This window comes from Acomys minous (assembly GCF_964271855.1).
Source record: "Acomys minous genome assembly, chromosome: 11".
Classification (NCBI taxonomy): Eukaryota; Metazoa; Chordata; class Mammalia; order Rodentia; family Muridae; genus Acomys; species Acomys minous.
Window position 1 is genome coordinate 111,799,866 of NC_140492.1, and position 22,775 is coordinate 111,822,640.

The 22,775-nt window shown below is 44.1% G+C and overlaps 1 protein-coding gene across 2 annotated transcripts in view; it reads left to right on the top strand.

Annotated features, from left to right (window-relative positions):
* The window catches only part of ARL15 (ARF like GTPase 15), a 366,563-nt gene that overhangs the window by 115,865 nt on the left and 227,923 nt on the right, over window positions 1-22,775 (top strand). For both annotated transcript variants that reach the window (XM_084800686.1, XM_084800685.1), the window contains exons 2-3: window positions 10,921-11,065; window positions 21,397-21,456. In XM_084800686.1, coding sequence (XP_084656812.1) covers window positions 10,921-11,065; window positions 21,397-21,456 — 205 coding nt within the window. The remainder of the gene's footprint in view (window positions 1-10,920; window positions 11,066-21,396; window positions 21,457-22,775) is intronic.

Below are 22,775 nucleotides of genomic sequence, written 5' to 3' on the forward strand. Positions count from 1 at the left end.
ATGAATAGATTATTATTATTATTATTATTTTTTTTTTTTTTTAACTGGTATCCGGTTTTGGTAAGTGATTCGTGGCTGCTATCTTATGGGTGACTCATAGGTGACTTGGGTTGTCCGCCTTAATCCATGCCCGGCTTTTGTACATGGCGTTTGATCGTAGTGAAAGGATGCCTCCTTAATAAGACGCACCTTTAAATAACTCAGATTAATTCCAGCCTTTAAAGTGAGAAGAAGATGTCTTGAACTACCCCTGCTGCCAGCCCAGCTGTGGATCTGAGATACCCAGCTGTGCCCTCTCTGCCGTTTTCATCACCAATAACAGACTCTGCGATCAGAGTCTGTCTGGCACGTGCGCTGATGTGTGAGGCGAGATAACATCTCGCTCACTATATTGACTCTTCAGCACTAGACCAGGGTGAGCATTTGTCTTTGTCAACAGTTAAAGCTGTGTGCTTTAAGGATACACAGGGCCTAACCCCTTTGTCTGAGGCTTCCTGCTAACCAGCTGATTGCCAAAGAATCAACTTAATGGTTGGGTAGAGTGGTATGTTTAAAATTTTCTTTTTAGTTTTCCCTTCCTAGGGCAAGGAAAAAAAAAATCTGTGATCTCACATTATATTCTATAATGAGCAATTTTAATTGGTCTTCCTATAGCAAACCGAAAGGACTGACTGCCTTTGTTATTAATCGGCATTGCTGCTTGGTGTTATATCAGCTCTTTGATCAAATGGAAGAATAAATAAACCCTAACCATGAATTATATTTAATTATATGTCATTGAAAAGAATCCTGATTAATAATCACAAATATCAGTGTTCTTTAGGAAAACCCTCTTCTAGTTAAACAAGCAAACAAACTAACCTGCATTGTAATAATAATAAAAATAATAGCTATTAATTATTATATACTATGCTTTCATTTGGTAAATAATACCTTGTACACTGCTCCAGTGATCCCAAGAGGTGATCTTATTTCCTAGATTAGATGATGGCTGTCAGTGAAACGACTTGTCCTGGTGGCTCTGGGCCATGTTAGGTTCATCTGACAGTCAAAGTGGGCCACTTACTGGGGAACTGGGTTACTGGGGAACACCTGCCACAAGGGAATTGGATGCTGGGTCAGACACCCAGTTCCAAAGTTGACTTACTGCCTCCATCCAGCCGCTCAAAATCCAGTAGGGGAAGATGGACAGCAAACCAACATGAGGGGACGGTGAGTGTTGGAGTTAGTGGAAGAGAAAGGACGTCAGAGGAACTCAGAGGCGATCATCTTGTTAGACCAATCATCACAGGGCTCGTAGGAGATAGGAATGCTGAGCTGAACTTTGAAAAATGCAGGGAAAGATGGAGAGCATTGATGGGTAGGCAGAGGGTAGGCTTCATTGGTGCTGGGGAGCCAGTAGTGGAGTGTGTGGTTCCCATGGCGTCCAAGTACATAGTGGGAGCCAGGCGTGGTGGCGCACACCTTTAATCCCAGCACTCAGGAGGCAGAAGCAGGTGGATCGCTGTGAGTTCAAGGTCAGCCTGGTCTACAAAGTGAGTCTAGGATAGCCAAGACTACACAGAGAGACCCTATCTCAAACAAACAAACAGTATATAGTGGGAAAATAACAGTGTAAAGAATTGTTATTGTCTGTTGTTGTTGTTGTTGTTGTTGTTGTTGTTGTTGTTGTTGTTGTTCTTCTTCTTCTTCTTCTTCTTCTTCTTCTTCTTCTTCTTCTTCTTCTTCTTCTTCTTCTTCTTCTTCTTCTTCTTCTTCTTCTTCTTCTTCTGTGAAATCCATTTTAGATGATTTACAGGCAGATATTTTGTGGAACCAGAAATGACAGCTAAGGCCAAATCAAAGCTTTTGTCTGCTTAAAGAATTTGTGTCACTCTCATAGATAGAGACGTTGGCAAGACCATCTTAAGTCATGGAAATGGTTTTCTATGATTTAGAGAGATCGTAGCCTTTCGGAGACAGAAGTGGGTAATGCTCGAGGTACTGGCACCAGCAGATACCGTAGTTGTCCTGAGGACAAGTGGTAATGTTCTGACCAAAAGGCCTAGGGAAGTGAGTGGCAGAGGTGGTCAGATACAGGAACCGGTGACCCTGGAGTGTGTGGGAGTGTGCTTCAGTTTTATAGAGCCCAAGCCTTAAGCAAAAGAATAGTTTTTCCTGTTATGGACCACAGAATGAAAAGAAAGTGGTTGCATTTGTTTTCTTCTTTGGCTTTGCAGGCCTCTCAGTCTGAAGTTCTGTACCACTAGGAGGGGAAAAAACACACTTGGTTGAGCCCCTTCCTAGCAAGCGCTTGGTGACACTCCAATCCTGCTGAAAGACAAGACCCCGGGAGCCAGTTCTCTTTAAATGTTTTCATGGCCTCACCCATTCCAAATGCATGAAATATAGAAACGTTTAAAGTGTTTTTGTGTTTTCAAGACTTACTTTCTGTTGAGAAACATTCTGTTCACATAATGAGGTGGGGAGAAGAGGTTTTATATAAAGTGTATTAGTGTTTCATTTTTAATTGAATCTTTATTTCTTTACTCTTTAGGGGGAAAAAATAGAGTACATTCTAAAACTGATGTAGGCAAAGCGCTGCTTGGGAAGAAGTTTCTTAAAGCTTCTAAAGCCTGTGGTCTGTCACAGACAACCATGTGTGGGGATTGCACTGCTGGTTTTATTAGATAATTCCGCCATTATAAAAGTTTATACTTAAAGATTAGATTTACCGTTGAACAAGATAAATAAAATCCTATATTAAAAATAAGAAACATGTGCATTTTTGAATTAGCTTCTTTCCTGAATCTCTTAGTTTCTTTCTTTTTGACTCTTAGCCCTCTGATCTGTTAGTAGTGTGACAAGACCTACAGTCCTGGGATAACCGGGGATACATGAGAATCTTGAGTTGGCCTCTTTAAATCTAGTTGTCCCACACATGCCTTAACTTTTAAAACCTCACTTTTGGTTAATCTTGAAACGCCCATATCAGGCCTAGTGAATGCTTCTGATCAAGGCTGACTGGTGTGCGCAGACTGGGAGCCACGTGGGCTCCTGGTCAGGCTCAGCGCGCCCAGCACTCTCTTCCATTCAGAGTTTCAGATGTCTGCCCCTCCGCAGAGCCATGAGGCCAGTGTCTGTGGCCCAGTGTCTGTGGCTGCTAAGCGGAGAACCTCCCTGCTTCTGTTTGTTTCTTTTGTTGCCTTGAGTTAATAGGGACAGAGACAGGAGACAGCCCAGAACAAAGCAGAAATAATGGAGAATTTCACCCCCAAAAAAGGAATGTGGATTGAGAAATACAAAGGGTACTGCAAAGACAGACTTGGTGTCCCCAGGCAGTGTGATGTATTGGCCAGAAACCCCAGCCCTGGGACAATTCCTGACCAGAGCCTTCATCTGTGAGCCTCCCAGCCCACACGGCCCAAAGGTTTGACCCATCTTCTATGAAAGCAGTTTATTGTTTCTTTTCTCACTAGCGGTTGGTATTTTTTTTTTTAAAGGGCAGCGGGATTTTTCACCTCAAAAAGTGGGATTGCTCTCGCAATGCAGGAAAGTCTTCCAGACTGTCTGGTGGCCAAGGGCGGCAGTGTTCTGTCTCCCCGCTTAGTTTTTTTTTTTTTTCTTTCTGCATTTGGTGCCACTTTGATCTTGCACTCTTTCTCACATGTTTGCAAGAACTCAGGGGCTTCCAGGATTGCGGGAAGTGTCTGACATTCGTTTTTCATCTTTCAAATAGAGACTGGCTTAAGGAATACATGTTCCTCATAGACCATTGCCTTTGCACGCGTTTCTGTGAGACCTGGCTCCTCCTCCTCCTCCTCCTCCTCCTCCTCCTCCTCCTTCTTGCATTTTCCCCCCTCCAGTAACTCACTCCATCAGTTTTATAGTTTTATTTGTTTTTCTTACTAGGTTACTTTATCGAAACAAAATTTATACGCACGTATATTTTAAGGGCAATAATGGTTAGACTGTCCCAGTAGAAACTTTTTTTTTTAACGCATTTCTATCTATAGATTCAAGTCTATGTCTAGCATGGGCTTCTCGTCAGATAAGGGGTGTCCTTTCCAAGGACAAAGAGGGGTTAAATGAAGGAAACAAACTGGCCAAGGCCCTCTCCTCTTACCCTGTTACATAGCTTAGAGGGTGAGTGGAAGGGGCCCAGTGAGTGATGGACAGTGAGCATCATACAGCACCGCTCCATCCTTGCCTAGGATGCAAGGTACATCATTGACAAGGCTGGCAGGGGAAGAAGTGACAGGAGATGTGGCTCCTGTGCCGGGCATCTTTCTCTTTGCCCAAGCCTCGTCTCCAGAGCCCTCTGACTTCCTCAAAACAACGGAAACGTCCCACGTGTGACACTCTGGTACCTGGCTCTGGATGAGCCAGCTCTCTGCAGGAGCAGAACAGCCTGGACTCGAGGCCCCTGCTCTGCCGCTTTGTGCGTCACCTTACCTGGGTCGCGCTCTATGGAGAGTGACTGTGAGGTTGCCTCTCCACGATGCACTTTCAGATGTGAGGTGCTCAGATTTCCAGAGGTTCCAGAAATTGTTCTGGAGCCAGTATGCTCGGATCCGAAGCCTGTCTCTGGAAGACAAGCCACCCCACTTCTTTGAGCCTCAGTTTTCGGGTGTGAAAATCAGAATTATTGAGTTAATACACTCAAGTCACTTACACTTTGTACTCAGTAGTGCTAGCTGCACGCCCCTCCCCCGTCTTGTGTGGGCATCCAGTCATTCTGATCCTGACGTCTCTTTCCTGCAGAACTTAAGCAGTTAAGACACATCCTGCCACACATTTGGCATTGATTTGTATTTTGTATTGGGTTACATTTTCAAAAGACAGACTCATATTTGATTATTGCAAGCACTGTGAAGCCCTGAGTTCCATCTCCAGCCCTACAAGTAAAACGAAGGGCGGGGGGGGGGGGGGGAATCGACAAATAAAACAACAAAGATGACAGGCGTAGAAATTAATGTTTCTCCTCAGGCAGCAGGTGTGCACATGGGGTACAGGCATATACACGCACAATGCTTAAATAATTTTTAAAAAGGAAAAAAAATTGCAGAAATAATGCCTGCCTGCTTTCTGATTTTCAAGCCAGGCTGCATGAGACAGAGATCCAAAGTGAGAGGTGAGTTTTCTCTTAAGGTTTGGCCTGACTCAGAGATGTTTCATTAATCAAATATGCATTTCTTGAGCGCTGTGCTCAGCTCCACCCTTGTAGTATATATAAATAATTATATATATGTAAAATATATATACATAATTTTTTAAAAAGCATGACTGTCTGTTATAGAAGCCATCAGGTTGGGCTTTTTTGTTTTGTTTTAGCTTGGTTTGGTTTTATTGGTCTGGTTAGGCCCATATTTAAATAAGGAAGAAACTGTGGCTTAGGCAGTTGTCTGTGTGGCTGAGGGGAAGACCTGAGGCTAACTGGAGAAAAATTTCCAGCAACTATAGAGCTTCAATCGAATTGGAATCGTGCTCAGAATAACATCTTGTATTCATGGTGAAAAACAGAGCATTGATTGAAACAAATGCCATGTCGCACAAGGCTGGGAACCCCATGCCACAGGACAGTAGGAAATCCTGGCAGGGCAGGGGCTAATGCCAGAGCTGGAGGCTTTTCAGCAAGTCTCTCACCCAGAAATATGTGGCAGAAGGACAATTTTTGTCCTGTTTTGATGCCTGGCCACCCTCAGAATCTATAAAAAAGTTTAGCTTTTACAACCACTAAGGAGACCAAAAACGAATATGTCCTTGGGTCTGAGTGCACTGGTGAATTCGATAGAAAAACTGCTTATGGCAGTCTTAGCTGCAGTGCTGTGCACATGGCCGTCTTAGCTGCAGTGCTGTGCACATGGCCGTCTTAGCTGCAGTGCTGTGCACATGGCCGTCTTAGCTGCAGTGCTGTGCACATGGCCGTCTTAGCTGCAGTGCTGTGCACATGGCCGTCTTAGCTGCAGTGCTGTGCACATGGCCGTCTTAGCTGCAGTGCTGTGCACATGGCAGTCTTAGCTGCAGTGCTGGCAGTGTGCACAGCACTAAGGAGTAGCGGAGGAGGTTGAAGAAGTAACCCCCTGAGCAGTCCTTAGAATAGGGGTTCACGAAGGAGCCCAAGAAGGGTAGGCCATTTCTTCCGGTGGACAAGATCATAGTACTAAGAAGGCCAAGTGTTTTGCACTGTTTGAGGGACCAGTGTGTGCTTCGAAGGATAGCCAGGGTCTTCAAGGACCCATGAAATCCACAGCTAAATGCTGACGAAATAACATAGCTTTGCACTGCTGGTTTGTTAACGCAGATATTCAACAAGCGCCTACTGTGTTCAGCACACTGCTTCATCTGCCAAGCGTCCCCAGCCACGATGGGTAAAGCTCAGGACCCTCAGAACCTTGTTGTAGGGCTGGCCCCCAGACTTGAATCCGTGTAGCCCAAGCCCTGCTTTTACCCTTATGGTTTTACTTGTTCTTGAGTAATTTATTCTCCATACCCATGGTCTCCCTTCAAAAAGGAACAAGTAATACGTGGCCCCATGGAAAAAGGCTGAAACAGTCTAGGCAAGGGAGGTGGGGGTGGGGGTGGTGGTGATGGCGGTGGTGATGGCGGCGGCGGTCGTGGTGGTGGTGGTGGTGGTGGTGGTGATGTTGGGGGTGGTGGTGGTGGTGGTGGTAATGGTGGGGGTGGTGGTGGTGATGTTGGGGGTGGTTGTGGTGATGTTGGGGGTGGTTGTGGTGATGCTGGCCCCTCCTGAGAGTGTGGTCACAGGTCAGACTGCTACACAGGGCCCTGGATTTTGTAAGCAGGGCTTGGGTCGAGCTAGGGTGGGGTTGAGGCTATGAGGCGGCTGCTCTGGGCTTACGAAGGGGTTCCAGGCTGGACTGTATGTCAGGCTGCCAGAGTTTTGCTCACGGAAGCTAACTGACAGCCAAGATACCTTAGGAAAGTAAGCATCGTGATGAACAGTCATTTGTCCGTCTGCTGCCTTTCTTGGGAGCAGAAAGCATTGAACTCACGCCTTCTAACATCCTCCTGAAGGAAGGAAGTGGCAGATAGTGTTAAACGTTCCTGGTTAATCACGGGGAAATTGAAGCACGGAAGGGCCTATGGGGCTGGAGTAGAGTCGCACAATGCCTCAGTGTCTGGCCTGGGAATGGAGCCCGAGTTTGCCGCTCGCTGTCGGGGCTGCCGACAGCATTGTGTCTCGCATTGTACAGCAGTGAAAAGGGGCTTACTCTTAACAATGCGAGAGCTGCCGTAGGAGACAAACACACTGAACTTTGGTACAGTATAGTCTAGAGGCCAAAGTGAGTAATTTTAAGTAAATTGACTATAAGAGCCAAAGCTTCATTAGGTTTTTTAAAACAAGAAACAAATGAGAACCCTGTACAGTTTTGGGAGCCAACTTAAAAAGCGCGAACATTCCTCCCAGATTTGAAATGGCACGTACTTAAAAGTTCTATGTTGTTGGCTCAAAAATATAACAGTTTCTCTGTTAACCATGGCGTTTGTTTTCAGTCCATACGTAGTTCTAGGTTTCTGGGTGTTGCTTTAAATATTCCTCGTGAGAACTGCCAGTCCAGCCTTTCTTTTCTAAAGTGCTGCATTTGCCTAGTCTGAGTTTAGAGAGCGGTGAGGCCTTTTCTCTCCTCATTCAGAGTTAGCTTGGGTTCCATCGGAAGCTCTGGACTACTGAGCTGGGGCAGTGGTGGGGGTGGGCACGGGGCATCGTCATGCTGGGTGACATTGCAGGCTGTGTGAGTAGAGCCACAGGAGGAGAAGATTTGTGGTCATTTGGTTCCCATAGTGGGACCAGCCTCACTGCCTTGCAGGAGTTAGTCCAGAGGAACTACACAAGGAGAGCTGGCTGAGCCAGGGGCTGGTGTCTAGAGCAGAGTCCTTCCTTGTCTCCTCAAAGAGAGACCAAAGCAGCTGGTCCCAGCGGTGTGAGGTGTTCTGTCTATCATAGCTGAACACACAAGACCCTCTTAATGTAAACCATGGCTAGCCAGTGCTCACCTTCAAGGAAATATGTGTGCCCGCTCACCAGCGTGAGGGATGAGGAAGAGCTGCCGGCAGTGTGAGCCAGCCTTCTTGGGAGTCCAGAAGGTGATGCTCTGGCACAGAGGAGCCCGTTCACTGCAGTGCTCGTTAATCTTGCAGGGAAAAGCATGACAGAGCTAAAGTAAGGCCAAAGAAGAGCCGCTAGGATGAAGGGGCGGGAGGGGTCCGCGTAGGAAGGCAGACTGAAGCAATTAGTACTCCTCAGACTTGAAAAGAAAGAGGAAATATGATTAGAGTTTAATAAACCCGCGTATAATACGGATCATAAAATTGTTTACCAGAAGTCAGCAAAACCTTTTTTAAAATGAGAGAAGTTGAACGTGGGGGAGAAAGAACCTCTAGTATGATGGGAAAGTAGATCTTGTACTTCAAAAACTGGTCTTTGGGGGAATACGGGTGACTGTTGGCATCGAAGTAGAAAGGTCCAGGCTTTCTCTTTAAACACAGGGCCCCGAGAGTGGAGGTCAAGCCTCCTGTTAGCCTCTGCGCTTTCTCTTCTCTTTTTCAGGTAAAACTTAAACGTCATTCATTCCCCATCCAACCATGATTTATTGAGGGTAGATCCTTTGCCCCGTTCCCTGCCAGGCACTGGGGGATATGAGACGAAATTGGAGCCACGTGGTTTCCACAGTCTGGTGGTGAATAAGAAACTGTAGTTGTCTGTACGATGAATTCGCAAACATGCCATGAGAGCTTGACATCAGTGGCGAAAGCAGTCTCAGATCAGAGTGGTCTGCTCGGAGGGAAGGGTGCTTAAGCTGCAGGAAACCAAAGAGCCTGTGAGTTGGAGAAGCTAAGCAGCGTGCGGAAGAGGGAACAGCACAGGCAGATGCCTCAAGGGCTAGATGCTCAGCGAGGCCTGGAAACAGCGGTGGACACAGGGCTGGCCGTGTTGGCGGGGAGCATGTTTGGATGCCCTTCTATGCCATGATAAGAGCTTACAGCCAGGGGTCAGGGGGAAGCCCTCGAGGAACACTAAGGATGTAGAATGGATTTGGTTTTTTATGAACAGTCACGGTGGCTGCTGTGGAGAACAGAGGGTGAGGTTAAATAGTCCTGGAAGCAATGGGAAGGGGTTGGTTCTCTGCCTGTGCACTGTGACCCCCCTCTGGAGGCACTTATCAGATACCTTGCATATCAGGCATTTACATTATGATTTGTAACAGTAGCAGAACTGTGGCCATGAAGTAGCGACAGACTAAGTGTCTGGTTGGGGGGTTCACCACAGCATGAGGAACTGTATTAAAGGGTCGCAGCATCAGGAAGGGTGACAACCGCTGCTCTAAAGCTATTTCAGAGGTCATGCCGACTAGACTTGTTCAGATGTTAGCAATGAGGGAGAGAGCTGGCCATGATGGGGCAAGCCTCTAATCCTAGCACTTGGGAGGCAGAGGCAGGCGGATCTCCCTGAGTTCGAGGCCAGCCTGCTCTACAAAGCAAGTCCAGGACAGTTAAGGCTACATAGTGAAACCTTGTCTCGAAAAACCAAAACCAAAACAACCCCCCCCCCAAAAAAAAAGAAAGAAAGAAAAGAAGTGAGGGAGGGGAATAATCAGGCTTGATTATGAGACTATGGCAGCCAAGTAGGACTCAGATTGTTTTATCTTAGTGAGAGGACTCAACACAACGTTTTCTAGGTCTTTTCCTCTGTGGGCTCAGACAGTCGGAGGAGAGGAGTCCTCCCTCCCAGCTTTCATTTCTCGCCTCTCACGAATTCGTTTTCATACAAACAAATCCTAGGGATGCTTCAGACTCTGGAAAGATGGCGCACAGTCAGCATCTTAAATGCCTCTGAGACAGATTGAGATCTCAGACACCTGGGATCCCTGGTCATGGAGGCCGAACGTGTTTGGATTAGCCCAGAAACTGTATTCATAGTTCACAGAACTCTGAGGCCGGTTACCACAAAACACGAGTCAACAGAGGCCGCGAAGGCAGGGATGTAACGTGGATTCTTCAGTGACTATGATTTTCTTCCTATTGCCGTCAAAACAGTAAGACTGAGAGCACCAGGGCCACGCCACTCCTCAGCATAAGCAGGACCCTGGCTTCAAGGCCCAGCACCCTCCGTCCCAAATAAAAGTCCTAGAAAGGGAAGAGAGTCTTAGGGCTCTTCATCCTGCGCTGCGGGCTAGCATCTCCCGGGTTTGCTCCCTCACATTCCCCGCCAGATGAGGTGGAGGAAGGAAGCGATGGAGAGACTTTTTCTGAGCCAGTTAATTGCCGATTTCAAGCCCCTTCTCACCTGCGAGTGCTTGCACATGCGTCTTCTCAGAACAACGGCCTTTTTCTTCCATAATGACAGCATAGTTATTTAATTCAGGAAATGTAACCTTATGCAACACTGTTATCTAATGTGCAGTCTATATTCAGTCCTCACTATTGTCCCAATAATGTCACTTACGGCACTTTCTTCCTCCCGACTCAGGATCTAATCTGAGACGTGTTGCCGTTCATATTATGTCTTCTCCTCTCTGCACGAGGCAGCTCCTTTGTCTCTGCCTTTCGAGACAGTGGTATTTTAGAAAACAGACGAGGCATTGTACAAGATGCCTCTGAGGTTGGCTTCATGCAGTTTTCCTCATGGGTAGGTTCAAGTGGTGTGCACTAGTGGGAGGCTGCTGGAACCTCATGCCCTGTGCTCCTGCCATAGCATGGTGGCCGCATGGACACGTCTCATGGCTGCTGATAGGCGTGTCGACTACTTTGGCAAAGTGCTACAAGCCTAGGTGTCTTCTGAAGCTATCACATCCCTGCTTAAACCTGACGGGGTACTTAGTTACCTCTTCAAAACAGTATAGTTGTTTTGAATATTACTAATGTTTGCTTCTCTCTCTCTCTCTCTCTCTCTCTCTCTCTCTCTCTCTCTCTCTCCAGTGTTTTCGAGCACTTTGCTGCAAGGGACCACCACCTGCGCGCCCTGAATATGATTTGGTTTGCATAGGCCTCACAGGCTCTGGCAAGACCAGTCTGTTGTCTAAGCTCTGCAGCGAAAGCCCGGAGAACGTTGTGTCAACCACAGGTGGGTGTCTGTCTCTGTTTCCTCCTCGTCCCCCAGCCTTCCCAGTTTCCTGTGCTGGCCTCTGCCGTCCATTCAACTCCACAGCAACAGTGATGTACCCTGAACTTCCCCATCTCAGCATTTGTCACATGATGGATTGTCAGTCTGGGGCACCATGGATCCTTTACTTTTCACCATGTTTTATTTTGCTTTGAGTTTTATTTATTTTTTATTTTATTTTATGTGTTGTATTTTTGCCTGCATGTATGTCTATGCCAGAAGAGGACAACAGTTGCCCTGGAGCTGGAGTTAGTGGTGTTTGGCAGTCCTGTGGGTTCTGGGAATCAGACTCAGGGCCTCTGGAAGAACAGTCAGAGCTCTTCACCGCTAAGCCCTCTTTCCAGCTCCAAATAGTGTTGTTTTGTTTTGTTTTAAATCAGGAGCTATTTTGCCCTATGCAGAGGGTATGGACACCAGGCAGTATGAAGACATTGTGGCTCTCAGAGCTGGGAGAGGATGCTTCTGGCTTACGTAATAGTCATAGGCTAGTGACGCCAGTAAGTAGTCTATGGCTCACAAGGCAGTCCCTGAATTACCTAACCCTAAACGCCATCATCAGCAACGCTGAGCATCCCCAGCCTAGGGCTTCCACCATTCCCCAGGGCTTCCTCTTTCCTCTTGTGACAATGAGGTGGAGAAGGTGAGTGCGCGTTCACCTCACTAGTGGAGGGATGGTTGCAGGTGAGGAAAAGAACAACCGAGGTGGAACTGGCTCATCAGGAAGAAGCAAGGCAAGACCTTGCTTTCTGGGGGAGACCAAAATGTAGCTCTTTCAGCCCAACTTTTGAACACTTGCCACTAGAGTCCAGAATAGCAGCGACCCCAGTAGTCTGCATACGTGGCCCGCTGGTCACAAAGACATTTAAGTTCACATCCAGGACTTATATAAAGAAGGCATCGTGCATGCTCCCTGGTGCTGGGCAGAGGTGGGATGCGTGGTAAAGGTTTCCTTACTGGGTCTGAAGTTGATCCGTAAAGCCAGGCTAGTAAGCCAGGTGCAGGAGATTGGGGTAGGAAAAGAGAGAGGAAGCATTGTTATGTGAACTCAGGGGTATCCATCAGGGTAGGGCCTCCTAGAAGCACATTTCTGCATGGCTCTCTGTGTTTCATGGCATGCTAGGTGACAGATGGTGAGAGAGATGCTGGGTTTGGGCAAACGTTTTACACCAAGTTCACAAATTGTAGCTACGTCTGTAGTGTCCAGAGATACCAGTCTTATAAGCAAGGAATGAGCATGCTGAGAGTGTTCCCTCGGGAAGGGTGGGCTGGCTTTGATGTGGACCCTGAGCCGGGAGGAGCACTCGAGGAGGCACAGGCAGTGGAAGACGGCCGTGGCAGCCGGAGGTGATGGAGGCCTTAGGTGAGGCACTGGCAGGACAGGCAGAGCCGAGAACGGTTAGAACAGTGAGGGCCGAGGCAGAGCTTGGTCATCAGTTGGCTTTGGACGAAGGAGGAAAGAGACGCCAACAAGTGACTCAGTCCCTGGCTCAGCTGATGGGTGGGCGATGAAATCATTCACCAGAGTTTCTTAAGTAGGAAAAATATTGGTGATTGGGAACTTCACATCAGTTCAGCTCAGCTTTAGAAAAAAACTTAAGTTAGAGGAAATCGCAGATGTCGGAGACCCTTCTTAGGTCCCAGGGGTATAAATTAAAGAGATAATCGGTCATGGGAGGTCTCCCCTTCTCTGAGAAGAAAGGGAGGGGTATAGGGGGGAAGTGAGCTGAGAGGGAGGGACTGGGATGAGAGGAGGGAGGGGAAGCTCCAGTCAGGATGTCAAGCAAGCAAGCAAGCAAATAAATAAATTTAATTAATTAATTAATTAATATTTTAAAAAGATACCGGGTCTATAAGGAAATTCATATGTACATATGCCTTGACTGAAGGCTTGGAGAGAGCAGGTGTCCATAGTGAGCAGTGGTAAATCTGCAGAGGGTGAGCTGAGAGCTGTTGCCTGGCACTGTGCAGAGCTGCTGAGGGCCTTCCTTTCCCTACAGCTGGACCAAGTCCTCCCTCCTCCACCCACCTGGACCCTTAGGCCTCCAACCAATGCCTGTCAACTGCTTTGACCCCACGCCTGCCTCACTCCCTCAGCTCTTCTTAAGCTACCAACTGCAGACAGCACATCTTACTTGATATTCCATAAACAGGCTGTCACAAAGTTTGGACATAGGTATAGACATTTGTCAAATGAGTAAGCGAATGACAATAGATTCCATATTTATGATGTTTTTGCCTAAACTACCCTCTGTGAGCCTCACAATATCTCCTATGATAGGTAAGAATCATTTTTTTTAGTCCTGATTTTAAATCACCTGAGTAAGGTATAGTGATGTGCTCATTTTCACGTAGCAAGGCACAGAGGTAGGATGCCAAGTCGGTTGTTCAAATGAAGTTCAGTGTATCTAAGGCCTCACGTTTGTGATGCAAGCATATGGCTGCCTCCAAAAGTCTGATCGTCTTTTGAGTAATGTGCTGTGAAGTTATATAAACACCATTAGCTTTGTAATTCCTTACAAGCAAAGTAGCTTCCAAGGTAAGTGTTAGAGCAACAGACAGTGCCATTTTCATCACTTGCCAGCTGTCACCTTCACTACTTGTAGAAGAGCAGTTTTGAATAGCGATATAAAACTTATCTGCGAGCTATTTATAAGATATTTGGAAATTTTACAATTGTTTTTGTAAAATTATTAAGTAATTTATGTTTTCTTCTCACTGGAACCAATCATAACATGTGTGCTAGCTGGTTTTCTGATGAATTAGTAAGTTGGCCGGTGTTTTGGAAATCAAGCTTCTATGAGGCGCAGCTATCTTGAGCTTGGCACAGTGCCTTTTTGGAGGCCTCTTTACAGGTCCTTGCCATCGAGAAGTTTATACTGGGCTTGGAAGATAACTTTTTAAATGCTAAAAGGGTTCCTACTTGATTGCCAATCACATGCCAGATCCTGTGCTAAGATACTGCGACACACATTTTCCTTGCCGGTGTAGGCATGGAAGTTACACGTGATCATTTCTAACCTCGGGGATCAAAGAAGCCTTCTTGGTGAACATCATATTAGAAAATTGTTTCGCTCGACAGTTGGGATCCTGAGCCATGACTAGGGGAAGGGTATTTGGGATCTGAAACAGATGATTCGGAGAAGTCTGTCGTAATGGTCAGGGTTAGGGTCCAGGGATCTAGGAAGTGTTGGGGTCAGGGATAGAGAAAGGGAAACGCTGTTGGGAGACACCCATAAAATGGAGAGATGAGCCAACAGACACAGTGATTGTGCAGATGGTAAGTTAGAAGCACCTGTAGTCAACACTGTGACAGTGGCAGTCGCACTCGGTGATGGAAGAAAAACCTCAACAATGACTCTAGTTTCTAGCTTGGTGTTTGGGGAAAATTGGAAAAGGAAGTAGGAAAGCCACGGCAGGCAGTTTTAAAAAGAAAATGAGAAAGCTGGTTAGGTTCACCCCAAATTTTGGGTGTTAGTGGGACAGCTAACAATGTTTTAAGTGCTGAAGTAGCAGACTAGGAACAGTTTAGATTGGCAGGTACAGATTTGAGAGACTACTAAAATGCGGGTTTGAACGAGGTTATGTAGAATGGGCGGAGAACAAAAAGGCGTGCTGAGCATCAACTGTGTTTCATTCTCCATTACATACTTATGAGTGTTTTATTGTGTCCGCCACTGAGTTAGATAGTAGCACAGCATCAGTTAATAAGTCAGACAAACATCCCACCCTTGAGAGCTTATATTCCTGCTTCTGTGGCTGTTAAAGAATCTTAATCCAGGTCTATATAGCATGATGTAAGTCAAGTCACAGCCAAGAGATCAAAAAAAGAGTCAAGTTGAAAGTCTGAGAAAAGGGCCCCTTGCTTATGGTAGCAGCATAGTTAATACTGGTACTGATAAAACAGTTTTAGTGGACTATCAGGGTAGATACCACTTAGAGAAAGGAAGAAGTGGTATTTAAGAAACGGGAATGACTTACACAGACCCCACTCACTACCACTTGTTTCTTTGTAAGATTACATATAAACTATTTTTTTCAGGGCACGCACACGCACACTGAGGAGAAAGTCTATGGGCATTTGTTTGATAAGGACAGTGAACACTCTAATAGATATGTGTGAGCATGGTCATCTGAGAAGGAAGGAAAAGTCTGAAGGGGCTCAAGGGAGGTTAGAAGGAACATGAATGATTAAAGACCCCTGATTGCCATCCAAATATAGTAATCAGAACTGATTTAACCTCATAAGCCAAATGAAAAACATTATTTCTGTGAAAACATTAAGAAAAAAATTAAAAATACAACAGAGACAAAACTGCTTTCAAGAAAGAATCAGGCAGATGACCCAGTCAGAAAGCAGACAGAGAAACAATGGAAAAGGGAATAAGAATACAAGGAACAAACTAGACGTAAGTAGCAAGGTAATATACTCAAACTTCAACAGCAACAGTTAGATTAAATGTAAATGGCCTAAACTCCTCAATTAAGACTGAATGGGTATGACCAAGTTAAAAAAAAAAAAAGATTCATCTGAGTGTTAGCTTTAGTAAACAAACTTTAAATATAGATACAGATAGCTTAAAGTAAATGAATAAAAAGAAAAGAAAGAAGGAAGGAAGGAAGGAAGGAAGATAGAGGTCCAAGTAGTATAAAACACGAAATTACATAATTGTATCAAATTCAGACAGTGTAAACTTCTGAACAAACAATAAGACAGAGAACAACAAAATTTCTTTAAGAGTGATGAAGGGATTTTAATCAAGAGAACTGAGTACTTATGTATCTAACACTAGATCTCCAAAATACACAAAACAAAAACTGACAGAACATCAGAGTCAAGTAGACAAACGCACAGTTAAAATCAGAAATTTCTTTTTCAGCATGTGATGGTTATAGGCTGGCAATCAGCCTAGATATGATAAACTTGAAAACACTGGCCACCAACATGACCTGGCTAATCTTTACAGATCACTCCACCCAACCACGGAAGACATTCATTCTTCCCAAATGCCTTTGAACATGTACTAAATTAAATAATTACCTGCTGTAACACATAAAACAAGCGTGAGTTAGTTTCCACGGTCTCCAGTGGCATGAAATAGGTTTTCAAACTGTAACAGGCATATCTAATCCAGCCTTTAAACATTGTCGCCTGCAGAACTCATGCCAAGGAACCACAAAATGGAATTGATTGAGGATCCCGCCCCCTCCCCCCATCCCACACGACACGCACTAACATCTTACAGAGTTTTAAAGAAAGTTTGGGCTAAGGTAGTCGTCAGATGATGGGTTGGACAGGCCTGGCGTTGTCATAGAATTGAACTAGGAATTGTTAACAAGAGCATCCTTGGGACAGTTTCCAAATATTTGAAAACTAAATTGCCTCTATGGATTGAGAACTCAAAAGAGGAAATCTAACTCATCTTGCACCGAATGATAACTTATCAGGATTTGAGATATGCCTCTTGAAGGTGGGCTTCTAGGGACATTTATAGCAGTGGTCACTGGCAGTAGAAAAGCAGGCTGGTGAGATGGCTCAGCGGTTAAGAGCACTTGCTATTGCAGTGAACCCGAGTTCACTTCCCAGCACCCACATGGAGGCTCCCAACCATCCATATCTCTAATTTCAGGAGAGCCAACACCGTTTTCTAGTACTAGGCATGGATGTGGTATATAGACGAACATGAAAGCAAGACACTCAAACACATAAATAAATCTAAAAATGAAAGAAAGAAAGAAAGAAAGAAAGAAAGAAAGAAAGAAAGAAAAAAAAAAAAAGAGGGCCCTCAAATCAATGGTCTTAGCTTCTTCAAAGAGAAACTAAAATAATAGATCAAACTCTAAATAGAAGAAAAGAAATAATAAAGATCAAAGTAAAATAAAAACCAATTAAGCTAGTTGATAATAGAAAGGATTAATAAAACAGAAACTTGATAATATATTGAAAAGATGTATAAAATTGATATGGCTTAGCCACACTGAACAGGAAAAATTTTAAAAGATATAAATTGCCAGTACTTTGCAGATGACAACATGATTAAACTATTGTGAGGCGAGAAGAGAGTATTGACAGCAGCTTTCTGCCAATGAGGTTGATTGTTTAGGTGACATGCTCATTTCTTTGAGGTGACAAACCTTCCAGTCATGCTCAAGAAGTAGGGAATTCTGATAGGCCTTTGTCCTCTAAAGAAATGGAAATTACAGTTAGGAAAACTTCTATGTTGGCATCTTTGATGGACCCTGTCACACATTTTGTGCAGGGGGTGGGGGTGGGGGGGAGGCTGTTGGCAAAGAGAAAGCACTGTTAGGTGTCTAGAAAAATTGAAGGGGAATGAAAACTTAACATTCCCTTTATACAGTCAGCGTTAGCCTGACACAAAATTCAGATAACAACCTTACAAGAAATCGACAGACCAACACAGATGCAAAAATTAGAAACAAAGTTTAACACTATCGACTATAAGAACGTATTAGCAGGATGATATCTACCCCAGGGGTGCAGAGTTGATTTCCGCGAGAACTTCAGTCGAGAGCCGGTGCTTGCCTAGCACATACAAAGCCCCAGGTTCAATCCCCAGTGCCATCGAAGAGGAAATAAATTTAATTTTCAATATTTTAAATTAAAAAAACATCACCGATGAGGTTTAAGATTTCCAACATTTCTAATAAATTCTCAACATAGTAAGAAATAACAGGCCTAATACAGGCACAACTGGGAATTTGTCATAAGTAACTAATGTAAGAGAAACTGTATGTTTATTATAAGTGAAACTTTAAAGCAACATAAATGCCCTAAAGCAAGAGAGCTTGTTAAATAGAATTTAGAACTTCAATTGAATTGATTTAGATTGGGAAATATATATTGTCTTCTGTTGAAGAAAATGAAAAATTAAGTTTACATTCATTTTTAAAAATTAAGCTGTAGAAACATATGCATTTGAACATAAGCTGGGAAAGGATACGTAAAAATAATAATGTGCTCTGTTGATGTGGTTTGGGGAAATGTTATTGTTCCAAATTATTTGTTTTATAATGTTTTGAAAATGTAAATCAAATTAAGATGAAATAATTGTTTTCAACAAATAAGAAGAGGGTTTTTGTTAAGTCAACATCTCTAACTCAATAACAAAGACAGCAGTGTGGACCTACCTGCTCACTGGCATGCAGGAGCTGCAGCAGCAAATGGCTCTAGCGACAAGACCTGAGTTCAAGTATAGCACTTGGCTTTGCTTTCTTCTTGGGACCCTGCACCCATGGTGCCATTGTGGGTGTCACAACAGGTGAATTAGCCAATGGATAAGAATCCTTAGCAACATTGGGATATGGAGGGACATGGTTTAAAAAAGAAGAGGAGGAGGAGGAGGAGGAGGAGGAGGAGGAGGAGGAGAAAGAAAAGACTTCTCTGATAAAATCAAACAGTTAGTAATTGATGGAGCCAAGATTAGAGCCCAGACTTTTTACTCTGTAGCCCATATTTTTTATTTCTTAAATCCTTGGAGAGAAGCTTTTGATGTTTGACTTAAAAAAGAAAAACAACTCTAGTAAATATTAACCCTTCACCTCATGCAAGCCACTGTAAACAGAACTACCATATAGTGTGGTTCATAGTGTGGCTTTTCTTCTTGGTTAAGCTTGTATGCACTGAATATGTTATTTTACACCCCCCCCCCCCGTCTTTGCAAATACTTAGAATAGCCAAAATGGAGAGACATTGTTTCTCTCCTATGAAAAGTTAGCTTGCTTTCTCTCTCTCTCTCTCTCTCTCTCTCTCTCTCTCTCTCTCTCTCTCTTTCCGTTGATGATCTAGTCTCTGTTTTCTGAGCAGCAGTCACATAGCTCAGCTCTAACAATGGTGGAGAGACCACAATAATATTTGCAGTATAAACCTAGCTACTCATGTTCAACCATGGGGAGAAAACACGGCTATTTTGCAAAAACATTCATATGCCTGTAAATAAGATTCCTCGGTTAGTTTAGTAACTCGAACGGTTGAGGGTTTTGTAGCAGTTTATCATGGAGAATCTGCAAAGAGTTAAAGATGGTGACAGTCGCATTACCTGCCTGTTGCGTTAATGCGCTTCTTAAGTTGTATTTTGCATATGGCTGTGGCCATTTCTGGAAGGCTATTGCTTCTCCTTTGAGTCCGTGCCTGCTGCTAGCTTCTAAGAATCAAAGCCAATTAAACATCAGTGCTGTGCTCCATAACTTTCTTCTTCAAAGTTGGGACCTGGCTTGCCCCCCCCTGGGAAATCCATTCCTGAGAGTTGCTGTGAGTGTAACCACTAAGAGAAGACTGTTTAGCATCTGCAGAGGCTTTTTGTTTCCAGGATTTCACAATCACTGCTGTTTAATCCGTAGAATATCCGTGTGGGGTAGGTGGATACATTCAAGCATCCAGATCTCCTGTAGGGGAATGTTGGTGCCTGTAGGAGTATTGTGATTGGCACTGACGATTCCTGATTTCCCAGAGGCCAGACACCTGCAGAGGCTTTGCCTCAGGCCTGGGTATGCACCAGCATTTCAGCACAGGGCTCTCTCTCTCTCTCTCTCTCTCTCTCTCTCTCTCTCTCTCTCTCTCTCTCTCTCCCTCCCTCCCTCCCTCCCTCCCTCTCTCTCTCTCCCTCCCTCCCTCCCTCCCTCTCTCTCTCTCTCTCTCTCCCTCCCTCCTTCCCTCCCTCCCTCCCTCTCTCTCTCTCCCTCTCCCCCTCCCTCCCTCCCTCCCTCCCTCCCTCTCTCTCTCTCCCTCTCCCCCTCCCTCCCTCCCTCCCCCCCCCTCTCTCCCTCTCCCTCTCACTCTCCCTCTCCCTCCCTCCCTCCCTCCCTCTCTCTCTCTCTCTCTCTCTCCCTCTCCCTCCCCCTCCCTCCCTCCCTCCCTCCCTCTCTCTCTCTCCCTCTCCCTCTCCCTCCCTCCCTCCCTCCCTCTCTGTCCCCCGCTTTTTTGAAGACCCAGTAACTTTCTGCACCATTAACCTGTAGTAGACCCAGTATGCAGTAGATACTGTCATTCCTGACAAATGAGAAAGCTAAGACTAGTTAGCGGCTGCCCATAGTGAAAGGGCTGAGGTCTGCTCTAGGTCTGCCTGACTCCAAAGTCAGTTCTTCAGCGATTACCAAATGCTGCCTTAAAAAACGGAGTGCGTTGTATAGCTTATCTCCGTGCTGGGAGAACGTGGATAGAGGGCATGCAAAGATAGGCGTCGTTTTTTGTAAGACAAAGCAGTGCCTTGTAACGACCCTCCTCACAGAGTGCCTTTTAGAGCTTTTCATGTTTCCTGCCACCGATCCTAACATCCCAGGTGGAAAGTATTTGTATGTTTTTCTTCTTTACTGAAAATTTTGTTGAAAAAAAAAATGACTTTCATTGTAGTTGCACATGTTAAAACTGTACCCTGAACTGTTGAAAAATTAGCCTTAAACAATTAGTGGGGCTTTTATTTATTTTATTTTTATTTTTTATTTTTAGTGGGGGTTTTAATAAAATAAAATAAGTACATGGCAAAGGTAATCAGCTGAAACAAAAGAATCTATTGCCAACTTCCGGGTCCCCAATCCTCACATTGCTGGTCCAGCTCCAGGTCCCCAATCCTCGCATCGCTGGTCCAGTTTCCGAGTCCTCAGTCCTCGCATCGCTGGTCCAGTTTCTTGTGACTCTTTCAGAACTTTCCAGTGTTCGTCCTCATATCTGTGCGTGCATAGATTCCTACAGATTTATTGCCTTCACTATAACTAGTTGAGCCTAAGTATATTGTTAATATCAGTGTTTATGACATTCTTTTGTCAAATTATTTGTGTGCTAATGATTATTTATAATTTTACTTTTAAAGAAAAATACAGGTGTATATTATTAACTGTGTCCTTAAATGAAGTACTCATGAATGCAAGAAAGTTCAAATATAAGATGGTTTCCATTTAGTGCTTTAGTCATTGGGCTTTATATGAGGAAAAAAGTGTCATATATTAAGAATTCGATCCATAGGCCCCAGTAGATTCAATATTTTCTTTGAAACTTCTGTTTTTCCCAGCTGTCTCTCTTTTGATTGATTAAAAAAAATTGAATAACCATTATGTGCTAAAGAGTTGGGTAATGTAATATTTTGAAGTGTTATATTTGCCTATAATATCCAGAGCAGTAGAACATAAAATACAGCTATTTTATCCTGGAAATGATGTTTCTGGTATAAGTATGAGCTCTGGAGAGCAAGCTGTAGTTTTCCTTAAACACAGGGTCTGACCATCTCAAGTGTCTGAGTGTATAAGTTGAGTTGCTAATTCTTTTTTTTTTTTTCTGATTCTAGGCTTTAGTATAAAGGCGGTGCCATTCCAGAATGCCATCTTGAATGTAAAAGAACTTGGAGGTATAACTTTTACAGTCCTTTCTACATCTGTCCTTGACTTTACAAGTATGTTCATGTGTTACATGTAATTAAGATGTGATAATTCATCCTAGGCGATCGATTTTTTACTTTTATCTTACTGCACTTTGCAGCAATGCTTCCTTTCCTTTACATATATGTCAGCAGTGATTCTCGAGCTGTACTAGGCTTTCTTTAGTGTGAATCAAAGGACGACACTAATGGCAGCTGTGTCATTGCGCTTCCTTGTTAATTATTCTAAAAGAAAGCCCAGGAAAAGAATCTTAAAAAAAAAAAAAAAAGTAGAGTTGAAAAATAAGCTATGTAGGGCAGAGAATTGTATTTAAGTGTGAGTTTATACTACAGGTCTGATTGTATTCCGTCTCTTTAGAATCTATTTGTTCTGATAATAAATCTTTGCGACTGGGCTCTTTGATGGTCAGGCACATTTATTGGATAGGCTGTACCCCAAGCATACATCAGTCAGTCTTTCTTTACACTCTCTGTCTGGCTTTTTTCTTCTTCTTCTTCTTCTTTTTTTGATTGTGTTTTATGTCAGTCAGGGTCTTAACCCATGCAAATAGATTAACAAAGCAATCGGTCAATTCAGTGAACCTACTAAATTCTCTTACGTTACGGCCCAAGAAAACGCTGAGTGCCAGAGTTCAGTATAATATCAGTGAAAGTTCTCTTCTGTCTTCCTAATCGCTGTGTGATGGTGACCTTACCCCTTCTTTTGTTGCTGTTTTTTCCTTCTCCGTCAAGGTCACTTCTACTTGTGACTTATTTTTAGTGCTTTGAAATGGAAACACTCAGCTTTATGCCGTCTTATTAATGCTCGATGCCTTCTTACATTGTTCAATGAAGTGTCAGCCGACCTTTCCAGGTGTCCATCATTGTGACAGCTAACAGCGACTTTTACAGCATCGATATTGAAAAGCGTCTGAGATTGAGCAGTTACAGTTTTCTCTTAAGGTGGCGATACCATCTGACAACAAAATCCTCGGGACACCATTGCAGGCAAGCAGTGAGACACGCATATCCTTGTACTAACGCCCATGTTTGAAGACTGCTTTCTAAGAGGTTGACTATTTTAATACTGCTTTGCTTTCTGCTAGCTGGTCTCCCAGTGACAATAATTTCTGTAGACATTTTGGAGTCAGAGAGCCTAGTATAAAAATCTATAGGCCCTAAGTATATAGTTTGAAAGTCTCTTGGCTTTAATTATTAGGCTAGATTAAAACAAACAAACAAACTTTTCTTCATCAGGTATAACATCAAGCTTGTGAATTGGCAAGACGTTTTTGAGTGATAATAAGTAG